General features: G+C 35.6%; 3 protein-coding genes across 10 annotated transcripts; 1 reads left to right on the plus strand and 2 right to left on the minus strand.

Moving 5' to 3' along the window:
* Positions 1 to 29: 29 nt before the first annotated feature.
* Positions 30 to 2,784, minus strand: LOC133669942 (uncharacterized). Of its 7 annotated transcripts, none has more exons than XR_009833984.1 (4): positions 1,613 to 2,783; positions 669 to 896; positions 405 to 457; positions 30 to 281 (listed from the first exon to the last, which is right to left on the minus strand). XR_009833984.1 is itself a non-coding variant. In XM_062090286.1 (2 exons), exon 1 carries the CDS (start codon positions 2,569 to 2,571, stop codon positions 1,615 to 1,617), a length of 957 nt encoding a protein of 318 aa, XP_061946270.1. In that variant the 5' UTR covers positions 2,572 to 2,784; the 3' UTR covers positions 517 to 816; positions 1,613 to 1,614. The 7 variants fall into 7 exon arrangements, 2 of the variants coding, with proteins under 2 accessions (XP_061946270.1, XP_061946258.1); XR_009833983.1 differs by having other exon boundaries at positions 661 to 896; XR_009833986.1 differs by having other exon boundaries at positions 669 to 737; positions 1,613 to 2,781.
* Positions 2,785 to 3,140: 356 nt separating this feature from the next.
* LOC133669921 (protein FAR1-RELATED SEQUENCE 6-like) lies at positions 3,141 to 6,055 on the minus strand. Its single transcript, XM_062090256.1, has 2 exons — positions 5,845 to 6,055; positions 3,141 to 5,436 (listed from the first exon to the last, which is right to left on the minus strand). The coding sequence occupies exon 2, from the start codon at positions 5,434 to 5,436 to the stop codon at positions 3,427 to 3,429; it is 2,010 nt and encodes a 669-aa protein (XP_061946240.1). The 5' UTR covers positions 5,845 to 6,055; the 3' UTR covers positions 3,141 to 3,426.
* A 2,364-nt stretch (positions 6,056 to 8,419) lies between these two features.
* LOC133669932 (uncharacterized) lies at positions 8,420 to 13,841 on the plus strand. 2 transcript variants are annotated; one of them, XM_062090267.1, is made up of 12 exons: positions 8,420 to 8,779; positions 9,347 to 9,422; positions 9,506 to 9,591; positions 10,246 to 10,339; positions 10,421 to 10,497; positions 10,698 to 10,825; positions 10,980 to 11,051; positions 12,424 to 12,494; positions 12,981 to 13,056; positions 13,150 to 13,293; positions 13,380 to 13,512; positions 13,603 to 13,841. In XM_062090267.1, the coding sequence occupies exons 1-11, from the start codon at positions 8,498 to 8,500 to the stop codon at positions 13,417 to 13,419; spliced, it is 1,146 nt and encodes a 381-aa protein (XP_061946251.1). In that variant the 5' UTR covers positions 8,420 to 8,497; the 3' UTR covers positions 13,420 to 13,512; positions 13,603 to 13,841. The 2 variants fall into 2 exon arrangements, with proteins under 2 accessions (XP_061946251.1, XP_061946254.1); XM_062090270.1 differs by having other exon boundaries at positions 13,380 to 13,475.
* Positions 13,842 to 26,774: the final 12,933 nt, after the last annotated feature.

Genomic DNA, 26,774 nt, shown 5'->3' on the forward strand with positions numbered 1-26,774 from the left:
CGGTTTTCTGGAGGCTAAGATACAAAACATTGGAATAATATAATAATGATTTTGCCATTTTATACAAAAATCATTGTCCTTGTTGATGGTGTACATGATTCATTAATTTATTATATTCGGACAAATTTATCTTCTTCATATTTTTATGGTATAGTAAATTAACTTAATAACTTTAAAAGCAAATAAAAACAGTGAACCAAGTTTCAAGAAAGCCCCAGGTTGCAGCTTGATAGAGATGAATGGCATTGTCCGTGAACTTGTTGCCGGTGACCAGTTACATCCTAAAGCAAAAGAGACAGTACTGTCCATTAAAGGCTCAAAGAGCAAATGATGCCTAATCTTAGGTAAGTTCACATAACCTATATTAACAATGCGGTATGAACAAGTTTCATAAGATTACACACCACCATTGCTGCTCCTGCTCCTCCTCCTTGCAAAGTCCCAGGATAAAAAAGTGCTGCATCACAAATATGGAAGTAGATGACAGGTCTACAAAAGTTTTAAAAGAACGAGAGATGAGAGAATCTTTACTATTTCATTTTATTGTTGAAAATGATCATTTACAGTACAACATATATAAGGATTCAGTTGCTATTACACAAAGGGTTCAACCAAGATATAAACCTAATTTGTCAACAACCACTAACAGCTTTAGCTTACTCTCTTACTCATGCTACTACTTGTCGAACATCAGCAACTCCGCTTGTCATCAAGCTCAATTACCATCTGTTCCCTCACTGCAACAAAACATGATTCACCATAGCCAGTTGGGAGTTATTCAAACCCTTCTAAATAACCAGCAACATGCGAGACACCCTTGAGTAAATCTAGATGTCAGCTAATATCATTATAGACAAACAAAGCCAAATGATGGCATCTCATTTGAAGCTATGGAACTGCAAGTAACAAAGCCAAATAGAGACTTTTAATTCTTGGTTTGAGGGAAGACAATTTTCTCAGAGTTACAGATATTCATGCTCATGTTTCCTTGCAAATAAGTTTGGCAATCGCAGCAAATTTATAGAACATACGATAAATAAAGGCAAATCGATGACGAACACATCAAGTAACAATTCTGAAGTGAACACATACTTTTCCATTGTTAATAAATCATCCCTTAGTTCCTTCCGGTACTGGTTTGTAATTTCACGGATTTAAATGACACAGGGAGGAAAAAGAAGACGAGAACACTTCAAATTCAAGTTGATGGAAGGTTTTTTTTTTTTATGTTTTAGTCTATGGTGAAGTAAAGCTTCAACAAACCACAAATCATAAGGAATAACATATCATACACTGAGAAAGGATAAGTAGAGGCACCAAGAACCAAATGCTGCTACATTTTGATGAGGGTTTCGCATCATCACATTTACATAAATTCAAGTAGCATTTTCTTCTAACATGTCACTTCCATGTTCAATGTTTCCTTAAAACCAGCGAGGGAAGGGAGATATTAACACAGTAAATGCAATCCAAATCCATTGAACTATTTATGGAATATGATCATAATATGAACTTCTGCACGTTCGCAAATCCAAGTCGCAACAACTCAATCAAAAACAACAAAACTGGCCATCATACTCCACAGCCAAAAAGACACAAGATAGGAACTAACCTTCAGCTTGACCCTGGGTCAAGGACAGGAAGCCTACAATGTAGACTGATAGATTTATCAGTTTGACGAGTTCCGGGAATGAAGAACTGGAATATCACAGTCAAACAAGCACCCTGAGGGGCAATCCCATAGAAAGCACAATCCGGCTTGGCCAAGTGACACTGTAGACTCTTAGAAAAGTGTCTTACACTGACCTGCACAGACTGAGCATCTCCCATCAAAATCGCCCTCTCTGATCGAGTCTGCGCACTTAAATCTCGATCCTCATCTGGGGCTTGGGCTTTATCTCCAACAACCAACAGCTTGCGAAACTCAGCACCAAGTGTGATCAAGGTAGTTGAAATCTGCAGGTGAAGATCCCCGTACTTGCTTATAGAAACATTCAGAAGATCACCAACATGCTTCATGCGATCAACAAAGTTCTGCAGCCGATTCAAATCAGGAACCTGAACCAGAGTCCGAGGAAGATCTTGGGCAGCGTCAAGAGCAGCTTGAAGTTGCAGAAGTTGATCCCTAGACAGAGGCTTGGAAATGGGAACATCTTGAATAACAGCAGACTTATAACCCTTTGTCTCAAAGGTAAGAAAGGGCATTGGCTGAGTAGAATTAGGAGGCAGCTTCTTCACCAATTTAACCTGAAGCCGATTCGCACCCCCAGATTCACTGGAAATAATACTGACACTGCTACGAACAGCGCGAAGAAGGAGGGAGATGTCAAAGGCGAACGCAATGCGGTCTTCATTCTGGCTGGAAATACGATAGTCGTCGAAGAGAGCTTGTTTGCGGAACTGAGCGATGGATTGGATGCCGTCCGGGGTGGTAAGGAGGTTGTGGAGGAAGAAGGCGTGCTCTCTGGTGAGGAAAAGATGGCAAATCTTTCCCATTTTATCCAAGGCAGGCAGGAATCTCCTGTCCAACAGACTTACGCCATTCTCAGTCACAAATGCCTTGAACTTCATCTCTCTCTCTCTCTATTCTTTTCTTTGTGTGTGTGTGCGTGTTCTGTGAAGAAGGCGCTCACCACATCGGCGGATGTACGAAGAGGAGGCAAGGAAGGATGTGAGAAAGGGTTTCGTTATTTATTATTCTTACGGTCACGTTTTGAAAATTGATTAGGTTTGGAGGGTTAGTTGGTAATTGTGTTTAAAAAAATTTAAAAAATTTTCATTTTTTATTTTATTTTAAATTAATATATTTTTAAATCATTTTTAATATGTTAATATTAAAAATAATTTTTTAAACATAAAAAAATATATTATTTTAATATATTTTAAAATAAAACTTTTAAAAATATCCACTACTATATTTTCAAACACTTTTTTTTATTTTTTAAATTATTTTTTATTTAAAAATTCATTAAATCTTTTTTAAAAAATATTTAATTTTAAGATGAACACATTAAAAAAATATAAAAACATTAAAAAAATTAATTTTTTTACAAACATGATCTAATTAGGGAACGAGGAAGGGAAGAGTGCTTGTTCTATCACACTTTCTGCTCATGGCTTTCCACTTTGGGCACCAAAAATAAAAAAGCCATAATCAACGAGATTCATTCATAGAGTAGCGTGAGGGCAACATTCCTCCAGGTGTACGGAGCTGGGAAGTCCTCGAGGAACAACTTGCGACTTCTAATTAATGATTTTTTCCAGGAAATCATTTTTTTTTTCAGCAACAAGACAATTTCTCCAGATTATTCCGACACATTTTTCGAATATGTCAGCTGCATGGTTTCCCTGAGCTTACAGCCTTTCTTGACAGAGAAGCAATACAATCACACACACTTATCTTCTACCTTTCAATACTCTTACGTATTACATGGCCGGTGGCCGGTCCTCTACAAGATGAAGCTTGCTCAACATGTCGGCCAAAGCTTGCTGCGTAGCCTTGGAACAGTCTTGTGATTTCCTCCCTTCCTCTACAACCCGAACAATGCATTTGTACAAATGATCATACCTGTGAATTGGGTTATTGATGTCAAGACCGCGGCAGCTGTGATCAAGAACATAAGACCGCTTCATATCTTTTCTCCACCGTGTGAGGATGTATTGAGGCGGGATCTCCTCCAAGCCATTTTGGTTAAGGACACTCAATGCATGCCTACACAAGAACCCACTAAAATTGAACAATCCACAAACACAAAGAACATCCATTTCGGATGCATTGTACGTGACCTCAAAATCTCTAGTTTCCCGCTTACTTCCTTCAACTTCAACTTCTTCTTTGACTAAATATGTCATCACCTGTCCATCAACATAAGCTTGTCTTGTGCTAAAACAGGAGTACATACCCTCCACCTCCCTTTCAAATCTCCTCTGGATTTCATTTGTGTACAACTTTGAGAGTTGCAGCTCAAAGAAACACCTTGATTTTAGCATAAAACTTGAATTCCTCGAATCCATATCGGCCAAGGATTCAAGCTGACGATTCGCCTGTAAAGCTTGATCATAGTTGTCCATAAATTCTTTGAGAGATGTATGTCTATCCAGATACCCTTCAAAAAATGAAGCTGCAGTTTCATTTTGCTGGAGCGGTAACATTCCTGCCAGAAATGTCTCTTTCAAATAGGCTGGAACCCACCTTTTCCTATCCTCATATAATGTTTGGATCCATTTATGATCCCTGATTCCATGATGCTGTGTCATCTCTTCCCAAGCTGCTTCAAATTCCTCAGGCCTGAGAAAGCAGTAAACTACTTTACTCAATGATACTTTAATTGCTTCAAAATCAAACAATTCTCCCAGAATCTCTGGAATTCTTTGCACGATACGTGACAAATAAAAACAATGAGAAGCTCTCGGGAAAACATCAGCGACAGCAGTTTGCAAGGTCTTATGGTGATCAGTGATGATAGCTTGTGGAGGACGTCCTAACACACATGTAAGCCATGCCCTCAACAGCCATGTATATGATTCGGTTGTTTCATCGGCAAGCATACCACATCCCAATAGGATAGGTTGTCCATGATGGTTTACTCCAATAAATGCAACCAGTGGTACTTCAAATTTGTATGTCAAGCACATAGTGTCAATTGCAATTACATCACAAAAGTAACCATACGCAGCCCTAGACCTTGCATCAGTCCAAAACAAATTCCTCATGTATCCTTTCTCATTAAGTTCTACCACGTAAAAGAAGTTGGGATCCATCAATTGCAAGCGGAAAAAAAAACTTTGAACAGCTTGGGCATCTCCTTCTTTGAGCTTCAATTGACTGGGCAGGAGAACATCATTCCCAAACTGTCCTCCATCAGTATCCACACCTCCATTGCCCTCAGCATCAACAATCACAGTGCGAAACAGCTTAATTTTCTGTACTTCTTCAGGACCATCTAACTGCAATGTCCTTTTGGTCCCAGGACCAATAATTTTATGAGATTTATAGAATTTACCGCTTCCTGGGGTAATTAAGTGATTGTGCTCAAGTTCGACTTCAATAATTTTCCACCTCTTGTTTTCCATCAACCTGAACTTCACCATCGCTGGACAGCCTGTTCTTGTCTCAGGTCTTGGTCGGTTTGCTTCACTTTTCTTCTTGAAGCCTGCACTACTGCAGCTAAGTTTTCCTCTGTATCTTTCTTTACTCTTCCTATACCATGTATTACTTACTCGAATCCCATATCCCTGTTGCTTGGCATAGCAATTGTAAAAGTAATACACGTCCTCATAGGACTCAAACTCCATGCCAACGGAAGGAGGCAGGGGGTTCTCAATCACACCAGTCTGATTGACATATTCCGTCATCGCACAATCTCCTTCAATCCCACATTCATCAGCAGCATCATCATTTCCCACCGATTCTGTGTTAAGACACTCTTCTTCCATCTACAAAATACTCAAAACCAAATGGCAATAAATAAATAATTTTTAAATTAAAGTAACAATCACTGGAAATTAATTTATCAGGTTTGTTAACAAAGAGATTAGTTTGCTAGCAACCCACTTCTCTTCCATGGCATAAAGAATCCTTACAGAGAAAGCCCATGACTACGAAAACATAGATTCTTCTTCAACATCTCAAGAAATGCACAATCATGCAGTTATCTACCTCCAAAAGAGAATTAATCAGGATCTGACATAAACAAGCAACAATCTTTTCCTTTCCTTTCTTTTCTTTTGGTGCTAACAAGCAATAATCTTACAAGCAAGAAAAGTTATTGTTTCAGGAACACATCAAAACTTGAAGTACACACAAAAAGAGAGTAACCATCTCCGACCAAAATGAGTACTCACCTGAAAATCAAGAGATACCCCTCTTTCTACCTGTAAAGAAACCAAGCACCAAACCACCAACTCAGCTTCAAAACCCGACAAGGATTAAGGAAAATTTATGTGAGTGATTTTTGTTTCAGAATGGAGCTGAGGGACTTCAGTGGGAGAAAAAGATTTAGTTGAAGAAATTTCTTCCATTTTGCTTTATGGGTGCCGTTCTTTTTAGTGTATTTATACCGAATCCTCGCAACTTCGGTTTATTTCCAATCGATGCCCTGTCCGATCATATTTATAAAAAAACCACTGGGTTTTTTCTAATTAAGCTTTCCTTTTTAAAAGTAGTTTTTATTTAAAAATATATTAAAATAATATATTTTTTAATTTTTTAAAATTTATTTTTTTAACATTAACACTTAAAATAATAAATAAATACATAAAAAATTAATTTCAAAATAAAATAAAATAAAATTAAAAAATACGGTTAAACTACCATATCAAACACCACCAACATCACCTCTAATAAGAACATGTCTAGATTGCACCGAAGCTTGTAGCCTAGCGGTCTTGGCAGGGTTTCCCTGCCTATGCATCTTGGGTTCAAGCCTCAGCATGTACACGTGTTACCCCGCGGTGATTTACTTATTTATTAGGCTTACAGGATGTTCAATGAATCCAGAAATTAATTGTGATACGCGTAAGTTAGTTCGGACCCATAAAGATATATATATATATATATATATAAAAGAACATGTCTAGATTACTGCATTTATAAAGGGAAAAAAAGTCTTTCTCTCTCTCTCTCTATAAATTCAAGCGCATGATGACATGTTGTTATGAATTAAAATAAAATAAAGGATTAAGTACGAGACTATGGTTTGTTTATCTTCTCCATAAGAGTTATTATTTTTTTAGTTTAATGTGGGTGTCCGGACCAGCTTGCGGGTATCTCGACTAATCCCACGGGTCTTGAAATTAACGACCATGCAAGCCTCCAGTGGCCATCATATGAGCAATCACAGGGCTCGAACCTGAGACCACAAAGGGAGCAAACCTCTTGGTCCCAAGCTCTTATCATTGGGCCACCACCTAGATGGTTTCCATAAGAGTTATTTTTTATTTTTTATTTTTTTTGATTTACGTGGGTGTCCGGGCTAGCTTGCGCGCACCACGACTAATCCCACGACCCACTGAACACCCTGCAAACTTAGTGAATATATAAGGTACCACGGGAATGACAGACATACACATTAGAACTTGAACCCAGAAGCAGTGGAAGGAGTCAAGCCCCTCCCACCGCTAGGCCAAGAAGAGTTATTTGATCTTGACGGTGGTTGTGCAACACATGTCTAAGATGGATTTTTTTTTTGATTTACGTGGGGTGTCCGGGCCAGCTTGCGCGCACCACGACTATTCCCCACGGTCCATTGGACATCCTGCAAGTCCAGGGACAGGTCAGGCACCGCGGGAGTGACAGGCGTGCACATAAAGAGTCAAATCCGGGATGAGGGCGGAACAAGTCACACGGTTGATTACAGCAGCTAGGCCCTCGAGTGCATGTCTAAGATGGATTTTGAGTTTGTTGGTTGATGTTTGATGGAGAATAATGTTTGATCTGTTGTAATAAAATACGATGAAAAACAAACACAATAAAACTGGAGGCGTACTGTGTGCTTCCATAGCCCAGTGGGTCTACAGCAGCTGTTCGATACAATTTAGTTGTCCGTACTTCCACATCTGCATCCAGCTTCTTGTGGGACTTTGAATTTTGTGCTCTCTCAGGATCAAACAAGTGATTGTGCTCAGGCTTGACTTCATCCACCCTCCACCTCAACCTTAACATGGCAAGACAACCAGTTCTTGTTCCCTTTCTATGGCTGTGCGCTTCCTTGCTTGTCTTAAAACCCTCACAGTTACAGCAAATCCCAAATCCTTAGCATAGCAATTATAATAACTATAGGCGTCATCATACGATTCAAACTCTATCCCCACAACAGGTGGTGGATAATCCTTCCTTTGGGACTCACCATTCTGAAACACCCTTCTACTGTAGCATCAGCTCTGTTGTTTTCAAGGACATGGTGTTCAATATCAAACAGTTGTTCGCAGTTGTCCTCAAGATCATTGCCTTCAGGCAGGTCGATATCTTCTATCCCAAGGTCATCGCCCTCAATCCCAATTTCAAGGTTATCTTCCTCCCGTAGCTGCTCACTGTTCTGGGAACCTTCTTCTATCTGCAAAAGTTGAATGAACAACCAATGTTAGCACAAGCAAGCAACAAACAGCCAAGTCCTTTCCAGTTTTGTTGTAAATGGCTATCATTTAGCTGTAGCATTAAAATTCAAGACTTGATCTTCACTCTCCTGGTCATAGAACTCACGATGTCACTCTCTAATCACTAAGAACAGTAAAGAAATGGTTTTTCTGTAATATTTGTATTATCTTTGCATTATCTTATTTGACTCAACCCGTTAATAGAATCCAGGCAGAATCATCAATAGCCACTGGAAAAGCGCGTGAGGCCACGAACACAACTGCCCTTTGTCAAATTATATCCACAAAATAAATGAATAACAATAATGTGGCCTCCGTTTAATTACTTCTTCAAATTAAAAACAAAAGAAAGAGAAGACTGTATGTCTCTCACTTCACACACGTTCCCAAAGCAAAACCAAAAATGGCTACATGGTCTCTGCTCTCTCCTCTTCCTCCTCCTGCTTCTATGCCCACCAGCAACATTAATACAGGCACAAAAACAAGTATGATCTCAAGTAGAAGAAGAAGAAGAGGGACATTAATAATAGCAAATGCCACAAACAGTAGCCAAGACAATGAAAAAGACAAAGATGCACCAGCTTTCAACCCCTTTGGTTTTGTCACTGATAATCCTTCCAGTCGTTCTTCCATTCAGCTCCCTGAGTCTCCTGCTGAGGATGGCAATGTTGGCCAAATGCTCTATGTAAGCATTCTTTTATATACTAATTTAGCTTATGCTAGCTAGCAGTACTAAATTAAATTGTCTCAATCAAGCATATATACAACTTAACTTGCATGACTTTTTTTTTAAGATTTTACTTCATTGTTTTCAATGTAGAGTGATGTTTTTCAAGCCCCCTTTTAATCTTGAACATTCAATAATTTTGTCCAGTCTGTTAGTTTTAGTGAAATAAATATTTCAAGTTTTTGGGTTACACATAACCATCATTTTATTACTTTTTGAAATTGTTAAGAGATTTTAATATAAGATTCTGGGTCGAATTGTAATTTCAGGTGATATCAAATGTTTGAATTTGAAACATGAGTCTGTGTGGCAATCGATTAAACTGTTCAGTGCCATTTTTAGCGAAGGCATATACATCCTTTGTTTTTTGAATCAAGGAGCTCAAGAAGCCATATCATTTCAGTGTTGTTCATGTAGTCTTTTTAGTTGAATAAAATTCGTTAAAACAGTAGTGCTTGTCATTATGTCAAAAAAAAAGAAATATATTCTTTATCGTGGCATTCATTAATTTCTTTTCTGATGCAGAGGATAGAAGACAAGGGAAAGGAAAATGGCTCCTACATAAAATCTGGGGAGCTAATATGGTTTGTGAGAGAAACTGGTAAAACTTTTATCCATGGCATCCAACAGTACTTCCTTTTTCTTTCTAACTACTTGTTTGACAAATATATGTTTGGATGGCAGGATCTCCTGACAGCCGCCGTGGAACAGTTATCTTCTTACATGGGGCGCCAGCACAATCTTACAGTTATCGAGTTGTCATGTCTCAGGTTGCTTACCTGGTTTCTAATTTATCTTCATACTTTCCTTTTGTTTTCAATGTCTAAACTGCCTAGACTTTTTCATATAAATTTCTCTACGGCAAAGTTCTTAAAATTTCTCACCTGCTGAGCTGAACTGTAACTTGAAAGGTCAATTTCTGCAGAAGAATTTAAGAGATGAGGTTTTTGTCTTCATGGCTTGATAACATTGTTCTGAGATTGTGCTTCAGGATTTTATGTAGGTTACCACTCTGCTGGATTCACATGTTCTTGAGCTATAACCACAGCTTATTGCATGGAAATACCTACCCTTTTAATGCCTGGAATTTGGCAAAATTTTCCTCTGTTTCAAACAAAATCTGCTTAAACAAGATCTAATTGTGTGTTAAGTTTCTTTATTTAGCTGTCATCAACAACTTGAGGAGTGTAGGTGCCTGAATAATAGGTGACCAGTGCTCTGTGGTGTTAGGATTTTCTTTTCCTTCAGAAGAAAGGTGCCAAATAAAGACAAAACAAGTTCCCTCGAGAAAACGAGTAGAATCAAAGATGGAAAGCCCTTTTCATCAACTCATACAGAAAATTAACTTACCTGCTTGAGCCATTATCTACAGCTAGATTACACATTTCTTCGATAGTAAAGTTAATTACCCTTTTCCTATATAGATGTCAGATGCCGGGTTCCACTGCTTTGCACCTGATTGGATAGGGTTTGGTTTCAGTGACAAGCCACAACCTGGATATGGCTTTGACTACACAGGTTTTGTTTTCTGATATTAAGCACTTCAAACATTTTAATTCTCGTCAATTCTCTCATTTCGAGAATTTTCAACTGTGGCAGAAAAGGAGTTCCATGAAGCACTTGATAAATTACTTGATGTGCTGGGGGTCAAATCTCCCTTCTTCCTTGTTGTTCAGGTTTGAATAAATTAGCTGAACAAAAGCTACTCAATCATGCATGTTTGTGATGAAACTTCATATAATATTTACCTATTCGGTTTACAAAACTTCCGAAGTCTGCATTTTGGTCTGGGTTCGGTTTTCAAGCGTGATAATCTATCAATGCTGCAAGTCCATTCATGTAAACAATACCTAACATGCTTCTCCTATTCCCAAAGGGATTTCTTGTAGGTTCATATGGATTGACCTGGGCCCTGAAAAACAAGAGCAAGATATCAAAACTAGCAATTTTGAATAGTCCGGTGACAGTTTCATCTCCTGTTCCTGGACTATTTCAACAGCTAAGGTTCAGTGCTTAGCCTTTTAATGAAAGTGCTAATTTCGATATCAGTTCTTAAGCTATCCATATATATTATTCTTAGTTTCTCTTAAATGTACCGACACTGACCCCGCTAACCCACTGCTTTTTCACCTGCACTTCCTTTAATTTGTTCATCCAGGATTCCTCTGTATGGTGAATTTACCTGCCAAAATGCTGTCATGGCTGAGCGCTTTATTGAAGCAGGCAGCCCGTAGGTATCCTAAATATATGCTCTCAGTTTTTATCATTTCCAACTAAACATTTAATTTTTAGTGCCGAGACCAATCTGCTCCACTATGCATTAGTATTTTTAGCTTAAACCAATAAGAAAGCAAATGGCAAGAGTCTTACATGAAGTTTCCAAACGTGTTGTTTTACCTGAATCTCTAAATACACCTATTCTGCAGCCTATGATCATACCTCAGTTCAAGATTGAGATTTCTGACTCGTGTCTGTTGGAGGTCATAATCGCCATTCAAGTGCCTCATCCATCCGTATATTGTTAATTAGACTTGCCCAGGTCTATACTGCTATCTTGTGCTTAATGTTTTATTAATTACAATGTGAGTGGGGAGATTTGAACTCGTGACTACTCAATGAACAAGACTCTGATTTTTTTTTTAAATAATTATCTCAACCTAATATCTTAAACTGTTGGATGGGAGGCTCGGAATATGATTTATATTATATTTTTAATTCACACCCTCAAGTGAAAAGCTTTTTGGACTTGAAATTTACACATGCTCATATTATCTTGTACTTAATTTTTATTAAATAAAATAATGGTAGTAAGATTCAAACTCATAACTGCTTCATCCTAAGAATAGTTTTATATTATACACCAACAGTTATCAATATTATATTTACAAATTCCAGTCCTCAGATCTCTGTGTAACTTGCACCTTAGTTTGTTACTGCTTCTACGTTACCCTCAAGTAGCTAATGTCAATTGCATGTTAATGTCTATATTTCTTGCCTAGATGATCCAAATCATGCTTGCATTTCTTCCTTCGTTGCTGCTGCTCTTTTCTTATAACCATCTGGAAGTAATCAAACTACCTTCAAACAAAATCAATAAATACATGCAAGCCTGCAATTCAGAGTCTGTTCTGAGCGCTAACGCTTGCAGAGACGATAGCACAGATGTGAAGACACAGACACTATCCTGTTCTTAAAATTTAAGCATGCCAATGGAGGGACACCTAAAGATTTGTAAAGATAGCAATTTTCCTTAGTACCTTAGGAGCTTGAGCTGCTTTATGTTGCAGAATGTTAGAGAATAATATAAATCATATTCTAGGATCTCACCTAATAGTTTAAGCTTGTGGGTTAAGATGGTTTTATGACATGATATCAGAGCCTTGATGACCAAGTGGTCACGAATTCGAATCTCACCATCCCTATTTATTTGATAAAAATTAAGCACAAAATAAAATGGGTCTATACAAGTTTCAAGCTCAAAGGGCTTTCATTTGAAGGAATGTGTTTGAGAATAATATAAATTATATTTTAGAACCTCACCTAATAGCTTAAACTTTTAGTTTATACGTGCTTTACTTTCTCTGAATGCGCTTGTTTTGCAGCTATGTCCTGAAGCTGGAAAAGGCCGACGTTTATCGGTTACCATATTTGGCAAGCAGTGGACCAGGGTTTGGTTTGTATTTCATTTCTTCTTTGACATTTGCTAGTAAATTTGCGATAAATGGTAAATGATATATTCTGAAAGAAACCAAGCAAGTAATGTCCTGATTAGCTATTCCCAGCCCTTGATTTGTCTAATATTTATTCACTTCAAGGCAGTCTGATATATCTCCATTTTTTATGCATGGATATAACTAGCGAATTTAACAAACAATTGGTAGAAGAAATCATGCTCTAATCTTGTAGAAACTTTGTCCTAAAAACATCATTAGCAGCATAAAACAGACATGGCGTGCAATACAATTTAAACTACTGTTTTAAAGAATTGTGTAAGCTAAAATATCAGAAGTCCTTCCTTCTTCTGCTTTTCTTTTCCCCTTTAATTTCAGTGACTTCACTCTTCAACGGAACCAGCAGTTAGCAAATGGTTGGTGATGGATAAGCATACATGAATGTCTTGACTATTAAGGGTTTCATGCTTTTACTCTTGTTGTTTCAGCTTTGCTTGAGGCCGCGAGGAAGATCAACTTCAGAGATATTGTAAGCCAAATCGCTGATGGCTTTGCATCTGAAAGGTAGGTAGAGCTTTTTTTAGATTGTAGTACTGCAGCACGTGAATTAGTTTTATTCAAATGGGACTTCGTGTATTGATGGCCTCTGGACTTTAGATGGGATAAACCAATACTTCTTGCCTGGGGAATAGCAGACAAGTATCTGCCTCAGGCTGTGGCAGAAGAGTTTCAGAAAGGAAACCCTAATGCTGTGAAGCTTAAGTTAATAGAAGGCGCTGGCCATATGCCACAAGAGGACTGGTAATTTAATCTTATTACCTCATTTTTTTGCACAACCACTTTCCCTCCGTCTTTCTCATGTAAAATCTTTGTCCTGGTACTAACAGGCCTGAGAAAGTTGTGGATGCTCTGAGAGTATTCTTTTGATCAGCTCAATGCATGAATTATCATTTGGACGCAGATGCGCTTCTGTCTGACCACAGGTGAGAAATATGACTGCCCAACTGGAGATGGGGGAGGGTAAGCAGTTCGATTTTTTTCTGAAAAGAGTAGCCAAATTCGTATCTTACTTTCTCTTCTTCTTACCGTTTCCCCCGAAATCTGCTGCAGGCCTTTGACTACGGATATTTTCAGGAGCATAGATGAGCGGGTAAAGGAGAAAATGAACACAAAAAAAAAGGAAAGAAAGAGGAAAATCATCAGACGTTATAGATTTATTTCCTTCTAACATCTTATGAGATAACACTGCAAAAGTTTTTTATTCATCTCTCTGTGTGTATCAGAATATTCATGCGGCAAGCATTTAGCATAATATTAATAATAATATAAAAAAACCTTACTGTTCTTCATGTGCTGAACGTCTGTTTTTCAGGAAAGATGGAATGGGAAAATGACGAATATGATAGAGTGGGAGGATGGATGTTAACTCATACATCTAGTTGTTTGGTTAACAGGAGAGGTAAGATGAAAACCAATCAGTAACCAGAAAAGCTGCTCCTATGGCAGAATGAATCCAAGTAAGCAAATCTTGCTGGTGGGCACAATTAACTTTGGCATTTGTTAACAATTTTATACAGTGCTAATTTTATCAAAGTTGGTTTCATCAAGAAAAAAAATAAAGCATTCCGCCATTTTTCTCAAGATCATTGATTTTGTGAAAGATTGATCGGATTTTTGTGTTCTACAAGAGATAAAAATTTGAGGGACTGTAATTGATCATTAGGAAACAATCAATCCCTCAAGGGAAAAAAAACAATAAAAAATTGTGGATTTCAATGAGAGAATAGGGAAAAAGAAGAAAAGATAAATAGGTCGTAGGCACCTCCATGGGAAGATCAATGCGACACGCTCTAACTGTAATGCATGGAAGAGAATGTCTAGATGTTTTTGGGAACATCATGGACGATTGAGTTTGGAAGACGTACGACAATATTGCATGTGCTGCTAGAGCACGATGGGTCGACACATAAGCTATTGTTTTCCTCTTTGGTTAGTTTGGTCTCTAATTATATAGGAACCTTTCAATTAAGTCCAAAATCTTATCACACCTTAGTTTAAGCCTTTAATTTTCAATTTAATTACTAATTATTTAATAACTCTTCAATTTAGACTCGAATTACAACCCAAACCCAATGCAAGGCCAACCGAGGAAAGAATAAAGATACGAGAAAGAAAAACAATAGCTAACCACCCGGGTTAATACATATTGATCATGCCTCTTACTTGGGTTGTGATTTTTTCTTGTAATTCAAGTTAAACGTGGGTGATTTAACAAATTTTTTTTAATTCGATCCATGTTTATATTGGTTATTTGGGTTATATTTGACTCTGTCAAATCAATCTAATCATATTAGATTAACTCTCACATGATTAATTTAAAGTTTAGCCTGTATAAACAATTAGGTTGAGAGATTTTAAAGTTAGCCGCTAGACCAAAATTAAAGACACTTCAAAAAAGTTCACCACTATCTACTCTTTTACTAGAAAAACTTACAAAAACATTACTCACATCTCAAATCTATATCCACAGTGACATATGGGCAACAAAACTAGTTAGTTACTGTAAAAGAAGCTTATATTAACTACGGAATTTCCATGGGTTGGCCGCCACAATTTTTATGGGCATTCATTTTAGCAACGGAGAGCATTTATTAATTCATGGGATTTGAGAAATTAATCACAAACGTGTTTATTTCAAACAGCCTTCATGCTAATTTAAGAAAATTTTATTAACATTATCCATTCGGAAAAAAATTACACCACCTGAAAGGGAGAGTCCTCCTGGTCATACAATTAATAGGAGCCGTCGGCATGCACAGAATTGCAGTACCTTAAACAAGATATACCAATAGTCATGACAAAATCCATTTCACTGCCAATACTTGTAAGAACTAGATGCACCACCTCCTTTCCATACTTTCAATTTAAGGGTAATGCAATTCTGGGATGTAATTCAACTGGTCAGATTCTAGATCTGTTTTTTAGAGATCACCAGTTCGAGTGCCACAAATTTTAGAGCCACTTGAGACTTACGTGATCGTTAACTTTCGGACATTAAAATATTACACTACTAAAAAATATAGTAATTAGCAACAGACTACTCCGTTGCAAATAATACTAAAATCCGTTGCTAAAACAATTTAGCAATGGAATCAACAACGGCAAATATCGGATGCAAATTTATCGTTGCTGATTTTTTAGCAACGGATTTATCTGTTGCTGATTTCACAGCAATGAAAATTCTATTGTTTACAATTAGCAACGGATAATCCGATGCTAACAACCAGCAACGGATTTTCCATTGCATATATTAGCAACGGATAATCCGTTGCTAGTTTTGTGAATCAGCAACGGAGAATCTGCATTAAGTTTAGCAACGGAGAATCCGTTGCTGAGTATATTATTTTTAATAAATTAATTTTTATTTATTTATTAAAGTAACTTTTAATTTATTTAATTAATTATTTATTGATATTTTAAAAGTTGTAGAATATATATAACCAACATAAATTAATATTAAAAATAATTGTATCACTAATACAAAATGGAATAAAAATAATATTCATATTATAAAAATTTAGTTAAACTTGCATTAACACAATTAAGTCGAAATACAAAAAAAAAAACAACAAAAGATACAATCATGGTGCTGGTTGCGAAGACGAACCATGATATTGTGGATCGACACAAGATTGATTAGGATATAGTGGTCGAGGTATAGGTCGATAAATTGGTTGAGATGTGGGACCCATAGGTGTCATTATCTGGGGAGCCATAGGTGACGACATTGATGGGGTCAAAGGTGGTGGCATACCTTGGCCAATATTTGATGTCCCACTATGATATCCAAGATTATTCATAAGATATTCTTTCATGGAATTCATTTGTCGTTTCATTTCAAGAATAAAATTATTTTTTTTCTTTATCTCCTCTTCTTTATTCTTTATCTCCTTATGCAATGCTTGATACGATGAACTGGGATATGATGACTCCACCGAGTAGGAATGTGATGAAGAGCTTATACTAACTATAGATTTTGGCATACGAGGTGTACCATATACCCTACCCTTTGTAACTCCTCCTGAAGCTACACACCAAGCTGCTCCATCAAATAAATGATGATTTTCTCGATTAGTTCCATACTTTGAAATCATCTCCATTTTATAATTTTCCTACAAATTAAATACATGCAACAATAAATTCATTTGAATGTTAATAATACTTAAGTTATATTAAGAAATAATCAAATAAAAATACATACAACCACTTTTTTAGACTTGTTGTCGACAAAGCTACCAGACTGCTTAGTATTTTGATGCAAAGCTGAAAAGACATCATCCCATGGAGGTTCTTTTCCATCAGCTTCCTCTTGCTTTCAAGATTAATAAATATTATAAAAGATAAATATACAAATTTTAATTCATTATCTTAAGCATACAAAAAAAAATCCTTACCATGTTAGCTCGATATGATGCAAATGACACTGTTCCTCCAGAATGAGTGCTTATTTTGCCATCTGTTTTGGTTAATTTATTCCTCCTAGTAGATTCAGACCTCCTTTGAAATTCAGGGGTGGACCAAACATCTTTGATCATTTGATTCAAGTCATCATTGTTTATTCAAGCAAGACCTTTATCAAGGCAATCTATAATATTTGTAGTGTTTTCTTTTGACATGGCTTTCTTGCGAGTTCATGTCAATTGTTGATTCAAAGCTATCCTAGCCTTATCTTCCCAAATATTACGAACAATCGACTCATCTTCCTCAAGAAAGGAATATTTTTTCTACCAAATAATATATATACCAAGTAAAAAGAGTGCACAAAATTTCAAAGTATATAAATAATTAATCATATTGTGTTATCTTGTTCAGAATTTGCAAAAGATGATGTAATAACTAAAGAAATTAAATGATATTAAAGAATAAACAAGAAATAAGAACAAATTATAACACAAATCAGTCCCTGCTATTCAATTAATAATTTATGGTTACAAATAACAAGACAATTACTAACACACTTCTATACCTATTCAGTTGATAATTTTCATAGTGCTACATTAAAGTGATCAAAATTGAAAAGAATATGGCAATTAATGTTGGTTCTTACCTTAAACTCTTTAAAGAGTTCATCCCTGCACATTGAATCTACTTTTTCCCAAGAGTGCCATGCTCCCTTAATATTGGACCTCAAAATATCTCTGATTGTATGTCCACATGATGCGTTATTAAACCTGAAAATATATAACAACAAACTTATATTAAACAAATAATAAGTAATAATAAGTAATTTTTTTTCATACCTGAAATTATAACCTTAATAAGTTAGTTTTTAAAAGTTTGAACTTACTTTGTTGTTCCATACAAACAAAGCTCTTTTTTTCTTGTAATTGGATCTATTGGTGTGTCAAAACCCTTCCTTTTAACACTTTGATCATAATTGTATGGAGAAGATGTTAAACCGTGGTTTGATGGAACACCATCTTGATCCTCATCACATACACCTCTCTCATTACTACCGTCTTCCTCATCTTCATCTCTACTGTTCACATCATCATCATCACTATCATCATCATCAACTCTCTCATAACTCCTATATGAATTATGTCCCCCATAAACAAGTTGGTTATCTCGAGAGAAACCTTCTTGAGTTTGAAGCAAATCTTGGAAGCGAAAGCCCTCACAATATTGATATGCTTCAACCCTCCCATAATCATGTTGAGGAGGATGTGTACTCCCCAAAGTAGGTATATAATACTCATTTGCGTTCTGATACAAAGGTTGATGAAATGTGGATCCTTTATTATTATGCCTTGATGTAGTTTGAAATGATTTGGATGAAGTGGACCTGTCACTCCTAGAATCTAATATGGATCCTCATCGAGGCATGCTAAAAACCAGAAAAAATATATACATTATCATATGAATACATACAACATAACAATAAATTAGCTCATAGTTAAACTATCAGGAACAAAAAATTCACAGATATTTTCCCAAGACTGCCATAACTAGAATGAAAACAAACAATATTTGAGATGTATTTTTGTAAGTGCAACTTCATTATAAACAATATCTAGTTTATGATGTTCAAAATCAGTATGGATTATCCACTTAATAGCCATCACTTCAAAAAATATTATACTTCAAATAAAATAATTACTGTAACAAAAACAAATATATAAATAACATCAAGACCATTTCATTAAGCATTCCTTGCAATAATAAAAGTCAGTCGTGAAGTTTAAATTGTCAAAAGCCAATTAACACAAACAATAATAAAAATAAAAATCTAAATAATTAATTAAGCAGAAATCAAAATTATGAGTATGCTTACCTTAATGTTTGTTCCTATAAATAAAAACATTGAGTAGGAAGAACCCTTTCATTCATGCTTCAACATCTATAAGCAAGAAGACAAATCACAAAATAAACTATAACATCAGAATCACAATTTAAAGATTGATACTTGAAAAGTTAGAAATGGTTTCAAAGGTCAATAAAAATGATATATGTAATGTGATCCATAACACATACTTGAATAAAATAATAAAGAAAAAACATTGAAAGCCTAAACATTGTCAAGTAGTATGAGGAAATAATATGAAATCATCCATACATATAATAAAGATAATTCATTAGATATACTATGAAATATAATTAACTTGTGCTTCTTATTATTATCATCACTCCTAACCATGTCATCATTATCACACAAAACCATGTTGTCGTCACCACCACCACCACCACCACCACCACCACCACCATTATCATCATCATCAGCTTCTTTTTCTTCTTCTTCATCATCTTCGATTCCCCAATTTATGTCAAGTTGAAGCAATTCATGTTGACCGATTTCTTCATAATAAGATGAGTTAACAAGTATATTTGGATCATCAAGTGTTTAAGTAGGAAGAACACGACATGGTTGAGAAATCTCATCTGATTGATCAACATCAAATGATCTCATATTATTGGCATCTTGAATAAATTCACCCATGTCAACATTATAACGACTTCTAGCAGTTGTCTTAATAACCGTCCACCATTCAAAGGATTTATTACCAGGTGGATATGTATAATAGACTTGTTGACATTGGTGTGCTAACACAAAATCTTCATTTCCGTGTAGTCGAGATGTATGCTTGATTTCAACCAAACCATTTGAACGATGCACTCTAATCTCTCGTTTTGTATCATACCAATTACATTTAAACATAAATAACTTGCACTTACTCCCTAAGTATTTTAGCCGAACAACTTCTTTAAGCATTCCATAATAATCATGTTCATTATCATCATAGCAACTTCCTTTCACACAAACTTCACTATTCATTGTCTTTTTAGAACGATCATAATGTTGAGTATGAAATTTAAAACCATTCACATAATACCCATTATAACATTTCACTGAAGTTGAAGGGCCCATAGCAAGTCCAAAGAGTTGATTTTCAATTCCGTTAGATTGGTATTCCACCTAGCATAATAGTTAACTCCATAAGAAATAGTGATTTAAAAGAGATTAGTAATATTTTTAAAGTAACTAATTCATATAAAATATAAATTAATTTTATTAAAATACTTAAATTATTTCTTAACCAATTTGGAAAGATCTCTTCGCATAATTTTTCAATTTCAACATCACTCGCATGTGGTTGTTGTGACTTTAGCTCTTGACGACATTGCCTAAAATTTTAAAATGTTAAAGTTAATAATAAATTATTATAAATTAAGTACAAAATAATATTTCATATTTACTCTAAATAAGGCTTCAGTTCTTGACAATTGAATATCATATAGTTATGTGCAATTTACATTTCAGCATGTGACAACTATCTTCTATAAAATCTTTTGGATAATTTTTTCCCTGGATAGGAAAAAATAGAGAGACGTCCATCTAGACTTTTAAGGCCACCATCATCATTCCATGGAACTCGATTTTAAATTTTTTGCACGTCATCACCAAAATAATGAGATGCAAAATTGGTAATTTCATCAATCAAGTATGCTTCACATATGGATCCCTCAACTTTAGCTTTAGTGGTCACTTTCTTCTTCAAATAAAACATATACCTATATCATTTTTGTCAATTAGTTTATTTTTTAAAATAAAAAAGGGAATAAAATTAACATAGTATGAAAACATACCGTTCAAATGGATACATCCATTGATATTGAACTAGTCCACCAACTTTTGCCTCGTAAGGTAGATGTATCGTCAAGTGTTCCATAGAGTCAAAGAATGGTGGAGGAAAAATCCTTTCAAGTTTGCAAATTATTTCAATTATATTCATTTGCATTAACTCCATGTGTTGGGCATTTAAATTTGTTGTACAAATATCTCGAAAAAAATACGGACAGTTTAGTTAATGCCTCCCACAGTGGCCTAGGTAAGTAAGGTCGGAAAGTTGTTGAAAGAAGTCTTTGAATGAAGATATGATAATCATGACTCTTCATCCCCGAAACCTTACATTGTGCCTCTTTCACACATCGTGAAATGCTTGAAGCATAACCATCAGGAAATGATAATTCCTTCATCCATGACAACTTCTTGTTGTTGTTTCTTGTGTAGACAATAAGTGCCTTTAGGTTTGTAAACCCGACCACTCGTATCTTGTTGCAAATGTAAATTTGGCTTCTTACAATACAATTGAATATCCAACCTAGCCTTTAAATTGTCCTTGCTTCTATTAGGACAATCCATTATTGTATAAAAAATATTGTCAAAGATATATTTCTCAGTATGCATGACATCAAGATTATGACGAATCAAATTTGTATGCCAATATGGAAGCTCCCAGAAAATGCTCTTCTTCACCTAATTATGTTTAACACCAAAGCCAAGAATTTTATCATTAAATGATGAACCTCTAATACGTCCCTCAGTATACTTTGACACTTCGTTTAACATTTCCAAACCAGATGGACGAGGTAAAGGAGGGAGCCTTTCAATTACTCCTTTCAAAAACTTATCAGATTGACATCTATATGGGTGGTTCATGGGTAGGAATCGTCAATGACAAAAAAAATATATAGTTTTCCCTCTATTTTTTAATCTAAAAGCCTTGCTATGCTCCATATAATAAGGACAAGATAGATTTTCATGAGTACTCCACCCCGATAACATGCCATATGCTGGAAAGTCACTAATGGTCCATATTAAAGCTGCCCTTAATTGAAAATTTTCCTTTCTGTATACATCATATGTTTTAACACCAACAGACCACAAATTCTTTAACTCATCAATCAAAGGTCTTAGGAAAACATCAAGCTTTTTCCCCAGATTCTTTGGCCCAGGAATCATCATTGTCAAAAACATGAATGGTCTAATCATGCACTTCCATGGAGGCAAATTATAAATAGTCACAATTACTTGCTAACAAGAGTATGTATTTGAAGACATGTCAAATGGACAAAACCAAAGTTGTTAAAATCGTGATTTTAACACGGCACGAAAAGTGCAAAACAAACTTAGATCGTAAAAACGGATCGTAAAATCATAAAATTGTAAGGAATTTTAAAATACATTAAAAAAAATTCATGCTTCAAATAAAAATTCATAGCACTTTAAAATACATGGTTCAAATAAAAATTCATACATAATTTAAATAACTTTTTATTAATTAATAATTAACAAACTTTTTGTTATATATTATAAATTCACAAAACTATAATACTTTCAATCTGCTTCAGTAAATATACTATACAATTAAATTTTTTGTAAAATCAAACAGAGACACATTCCAATTTCAATCAGGTAGAGACCCATTCCAATTTCCACATTCCACAGACACATTCAATCAGGCAAATACATTCCATTAAAATCAATTCATCATACTAAACAAACTCAATGCTTTTACAGTTTTACAAAACATCATCAGGAATCCTATCCGGGGCAATACTAATGGATTTCGGTGAAAGGACCTTAATCAGGATACTAAGAAAAACATCAGCTTTACACTAAAATCATTAAAATCATTCCATCAATTCAATTCATCATACTAAGCAAAACATTATAAAATCATTCCATCAATTCAATTCATCAACATCTATACAGGGGAATATTACACTATTACAGTTTAACATTTTGAAGGCCTACACAGGGGAATATTACATCATGGGCAATCACATGAAGGCTGAAGATACAGGGGAGCAACTTACGATGAAGAGGAAGCCGTTGATGATGAAGGCTGAAGAGGAGAGCAATGTCGCCTGCTGCTGTTGATGAAGAGGAAGTCGTGAGTTGTTGATGATGGGAAAGAAAGAAGATCGTTGTCGGCTTGCCGCTGTTGATGAAGATTGAAGAGTAAGTCGTGAGTTGTTGATGATGGGAAAGAAAGGAGATCGTCGCCGCCTCGCCGCTGTTGATGAAAAGGAAGCCGTGACCGTGAGCATTGGTGACTGGAGTGAAGACTGGACTAATGACTAGAATGAAGACCGGACCGATGACTGGGTCATTGGAGTGAAGACTGGACTGATCATCACCACTTTTGTGGTAGCCGGTTGGTTAATAGAGAAAGAGATTAGGGGTTTGTATTCAGTGAAAAGGAAGAAACACCCAAAATGCGATATGGCGCGATGATTGGAGTGAAGATTTGGAGTGACTGTGCATTTAGCCAGCCAATAGGCGCCGGACAGCTGGAGCATGGGAGAAAAATTTACTTCAGTTTATGTGTATTGGTGAAATCATTCAATCGGTCCTGAAATCGCGATTTTATGCGATTTCACCCGATTTCACCCATTTTCGATTTTTCCAAACGATTCAACACGCAAAGCATGTTTTGACTCGTAAAATCATATGATTTTACAAGTAAAAACGCGATTTTAACAACCTTGGACAAAACCCAGCAATGCATAACCCTAACCGAATATTTCTCGGATCTAATGCAAAGCTTAAGTGGACACGATTAAACTCTTTTCATGCCTCCCCATCAGATGGGTGCACCATAACCCCATTATCTGACTTATGAAAATGATGTCATGTCATATCTTTGGCATGATATAGAGACATGAATAGTCTCTGAAGCCTTCGTGTCAAGGGAAAGTATCGGAGTTGCTTCTCCGCCTTATTGGAACCTTTACTAGTTGGATTTCTAGGTTTGTATCGTGAACTTCCACAAAAATCACAATTTATTTTCATTGCATTTGCCTCATAGTATAGCATACAGTAATTAGGACACACAACATATTTCTCATAACCAAGTCCAAGTGGCCGCATAAATTTCTTGGCATCATAAAAATTTGATACTAGATTTTCATCATTAGGCATGCAACTTTTTGTAAAATCAATAAACTTGTTGAAGGTAGTCTGAGTCAAATTTAAAGTTGATTTCATATTAAACAATTGTGTACAAGCAGATAATTTGGATTGCTTGGTACACCCATCCCACAAAGCATAGTTTTGAAACTCAACCCGGTCATCGACCAGGTCAAGTGATCGGGTCACGGGTCAGATGGGTTGACCCGGGTCAACAAAAAAAACACCTATAAAAAAAACACATAACTAATTACAATGCAACACTTACATAAACTAAATTTAAATTATAAACCAACAACATAAATTTAATTCAATATCCAGAACACAAACAAAATATAAATTATAAAATATTTAAAACAAAACATCCAACCACATAAATTCTAAAATATTTAAAACAAAACATCCAACAACATAAATTCTAAATCAACAACACATTCACCTTTGTTGAATACACACATTAAGTTCTTCTGTGTCCATAGGAGCAAAATTTGGATCAAATGTCGATGGAATTGAGCCAATCTCGTTAACACCTAATAAATCATCAGCATGCTCCTTTGAAATTAGATTAACAATGACAGTCTCATTGTTAATCACACATAACAGAAAAAAAAAACTACTTAGTTGATGCTTTAGAAAATTAACAATGACAGCCCCATGGTTTTCATTCAATACAAAAGAATTAACAATGTAATTGACACAATACATATTCAACACAATACACTGAATACAATGGGAGCAATGCTATTCGTGGAACTTTTATGAGATTTCAGAATTTTTAATTTTCTTTCATTTCCTTATTCTTTTCTATTGAAGGGTTTCTTAGACCCTGTTTTATTGTAATATTTAACTTAATTTCCTACAAAACGTTTCCCTTTTAAACTCTAACAGAATTACAAAAACGTTAGTATTGATCATTTGAGTTTAATTCCTGTCTTGAAAAATAAGAAATAGCTAGAGACACACAGGACTTAAACCTCACGACAATTTTTGTATCTTTATTTTTCTTAGAAAAAATGCGCAGACAGAAAAAAAAAAGATGCAGACCATTGGGATATTTAATAAAAATATGCTTTCAAGATCACTGGATTTTGATATTGAAACAGATTAAAGAACACCATAGATTCATTTGAACTAATACTACTCTGACAGTATTATTCTGTAAAACTAGCAGTCGGCCTTTTTATCCACAACTCCACATAACATGTATTGAATTTTTTTTGGGGTTTTCTTTTATATGAAAATGGCTAAAAATAGCTAGTAATATACTAAATCATGTGAGCTAAAAACCATGGACAAAAACTAATCTATAAAGATCAAGATTCAAGCTTTAACCACGCAATTAATTACTTTTGATCAAACAAGCAAAACCCAGATTGTGTTTTCAATTTAACAATCCTTATGTCCATGAAATAAAGCACATGCCTTTGACTAGATATGGGTTAGTTCACAGTCCTTGCACTCACACACACTCTTTTATGCTTCAAAATTCCCAAGTCTAACAGTGATATGAGACAAAAAGAATGAAAGAAAGAGTAGTTGCAATACTAACCGGAAGAGGCAGCAGGTGCAATAGACCGGGACGCGGAGGTCGAAGGAAGAGAAGAGGCAGAAGCAACGGCAGGAAGCGGTGGGAAGTCCTCTGCTCCTCTGTCAAGACGTCCTCTGCGATCAGCTGGGTTTCAATTAGGTTCGCAAATTGTAACTGATATTGCTTCATTCTTCTTCAGTCTTTAGTCTTCAGCATTTTGGCCTTTTAAAAGGCCAAAACGACGTCATTTAATAACTGGCAATTAAAAAAAAATTGACCGGGTCTCACCCGGGTTTGACCGGGTGGACCGGGTCCTGGGTCAACCGGGCCAATTTCCATCCGGGTTTTTGCCTCCACCCGGACCGGTCCCATGCCCGGGTCAGCCGGGTCCCGGGTCGACCAGTCGGGCCGGTCCGAGTTTTAAAACATTGCCACAAAGGCTCCTCCGCAGCTTTCAAAAGCTAAAAAAAATTAGTTACCTTCGGATTTGGAAGTTCCTCTGCTGCCACAGGACTAGACACATTTTCATTATAGTATGCATTACCAACCCCCATTGCATCCATAACCAGATTCCTATATAGATTTTCTAGACAAACATCATTCACAACATGACCAATTCCAACCGATGAAGGTCCAGCCAATATTGGTTCTGCGACATAAGGTATCCTATGTACAGTTCAATTTTCATAACAAGGTAAAAAACCTTTTGTCAATAGATGTTTACAAACATCATCTACCTTTAAAAACTTTTGATTTTTGCACCTTACACAAGGACATCTAATTTTTTCCCCGGATATATTTTTATCAATTGAAAAGGAAAAATTAATAAATCTTTTAACACCTGTAATGTATTCAGGACGAAGACGACTATCCATAAGACAACGATACATCCACGATCGATCATCCATGTTAATCTAATTAACATGATAACACCAATAAGCATTTTTGGAAATAAGCATACTTCTTTAACTACTAATACTTAAACAGTCATTTAAAATAACATATGTACCACATAAACAAACTGTAATTATTTGTCCAGCTTACACATATATAAAGACAAGGAGGTCTAGACAAGGATTAAATGGGTTAAAAAATGAGGTGATACTAATTAACAAGCTTCAGCACATAAATCTTGTAAACCTTCTAATTGAATTCATTTTCACATATATTATTTTAAGCATTAAAATTGAATTTAATTACATGATTTAATAATTTATTTGAAATATAAGAATTCTAATAGGTTATTAATTGAATCCAAATTTAAACAATATTGTTATTTATCCTGTTGCTGACATTATTAGAGTAGTGGTTTTACTTAATATCGTATGCTAAAATGAACTTTGCAATTGTTGAAAACTATTAAGTAGCAGTCTATTCAAGAACAGAAAATAAAAAGGTGGCAACTTTGCCGAGGTGATCACTTGCCTGTTGATTTCCTCTTTTCCCTGTTGCCGATATGATAGATTGTCCTACCCAATCACTTCAGGTTGATCAATATAG

The sequence above is a fragment of the Populus nigra genome, chromosome 1 (assembly GCF_951802175.1).
Source record: "Populus nigra chromosome 1, ddPopNigr1.1, whole genome shotgun sequence".
NCBI lineage: Eukaryota > Viridiplantae > Streptophyta > Magnoliopsida > Malpighiales > Salicaceae > Populus > Populus nigra.

Coding starts and splice junctions, on each gene's coding strand:
- LOC133669921 (XM_062090256.1), bottom strand. CDS start 5,436: ATGGAAGAAGAGTGTCTTAACACAGAATCGGTGGGAAATGATGATGCT.
- LOC133669932 (XM_062090267.1), top strand. CDS start 8,498: ATGGCTACATGGTCTCTGCTCTCTCCTCTTCCTCCTCCTGCTTCTATG. Junction 9,423..9,505: donor ATGGTTTGTGAGAGAAACTG/GTAAAACTTTTA, acceptor TTTGGATGGCAG/GATCTCCTGACAGCCGCCGT. Junction 13,057..13,149: donor GATGGCTTTGCATCTGAAAG/GTAGGTAGAGCT, acceptor TCTGGACTTTAG/ATGGGATAAACCAATACTTC.
- LOC133669942 (XM_062090286.1), bottom strand. CDS start 2,571: ATGAAGTTCAAGGCATTTGTGACTGAGAATGGCGTAAGTCTGTTGGAC.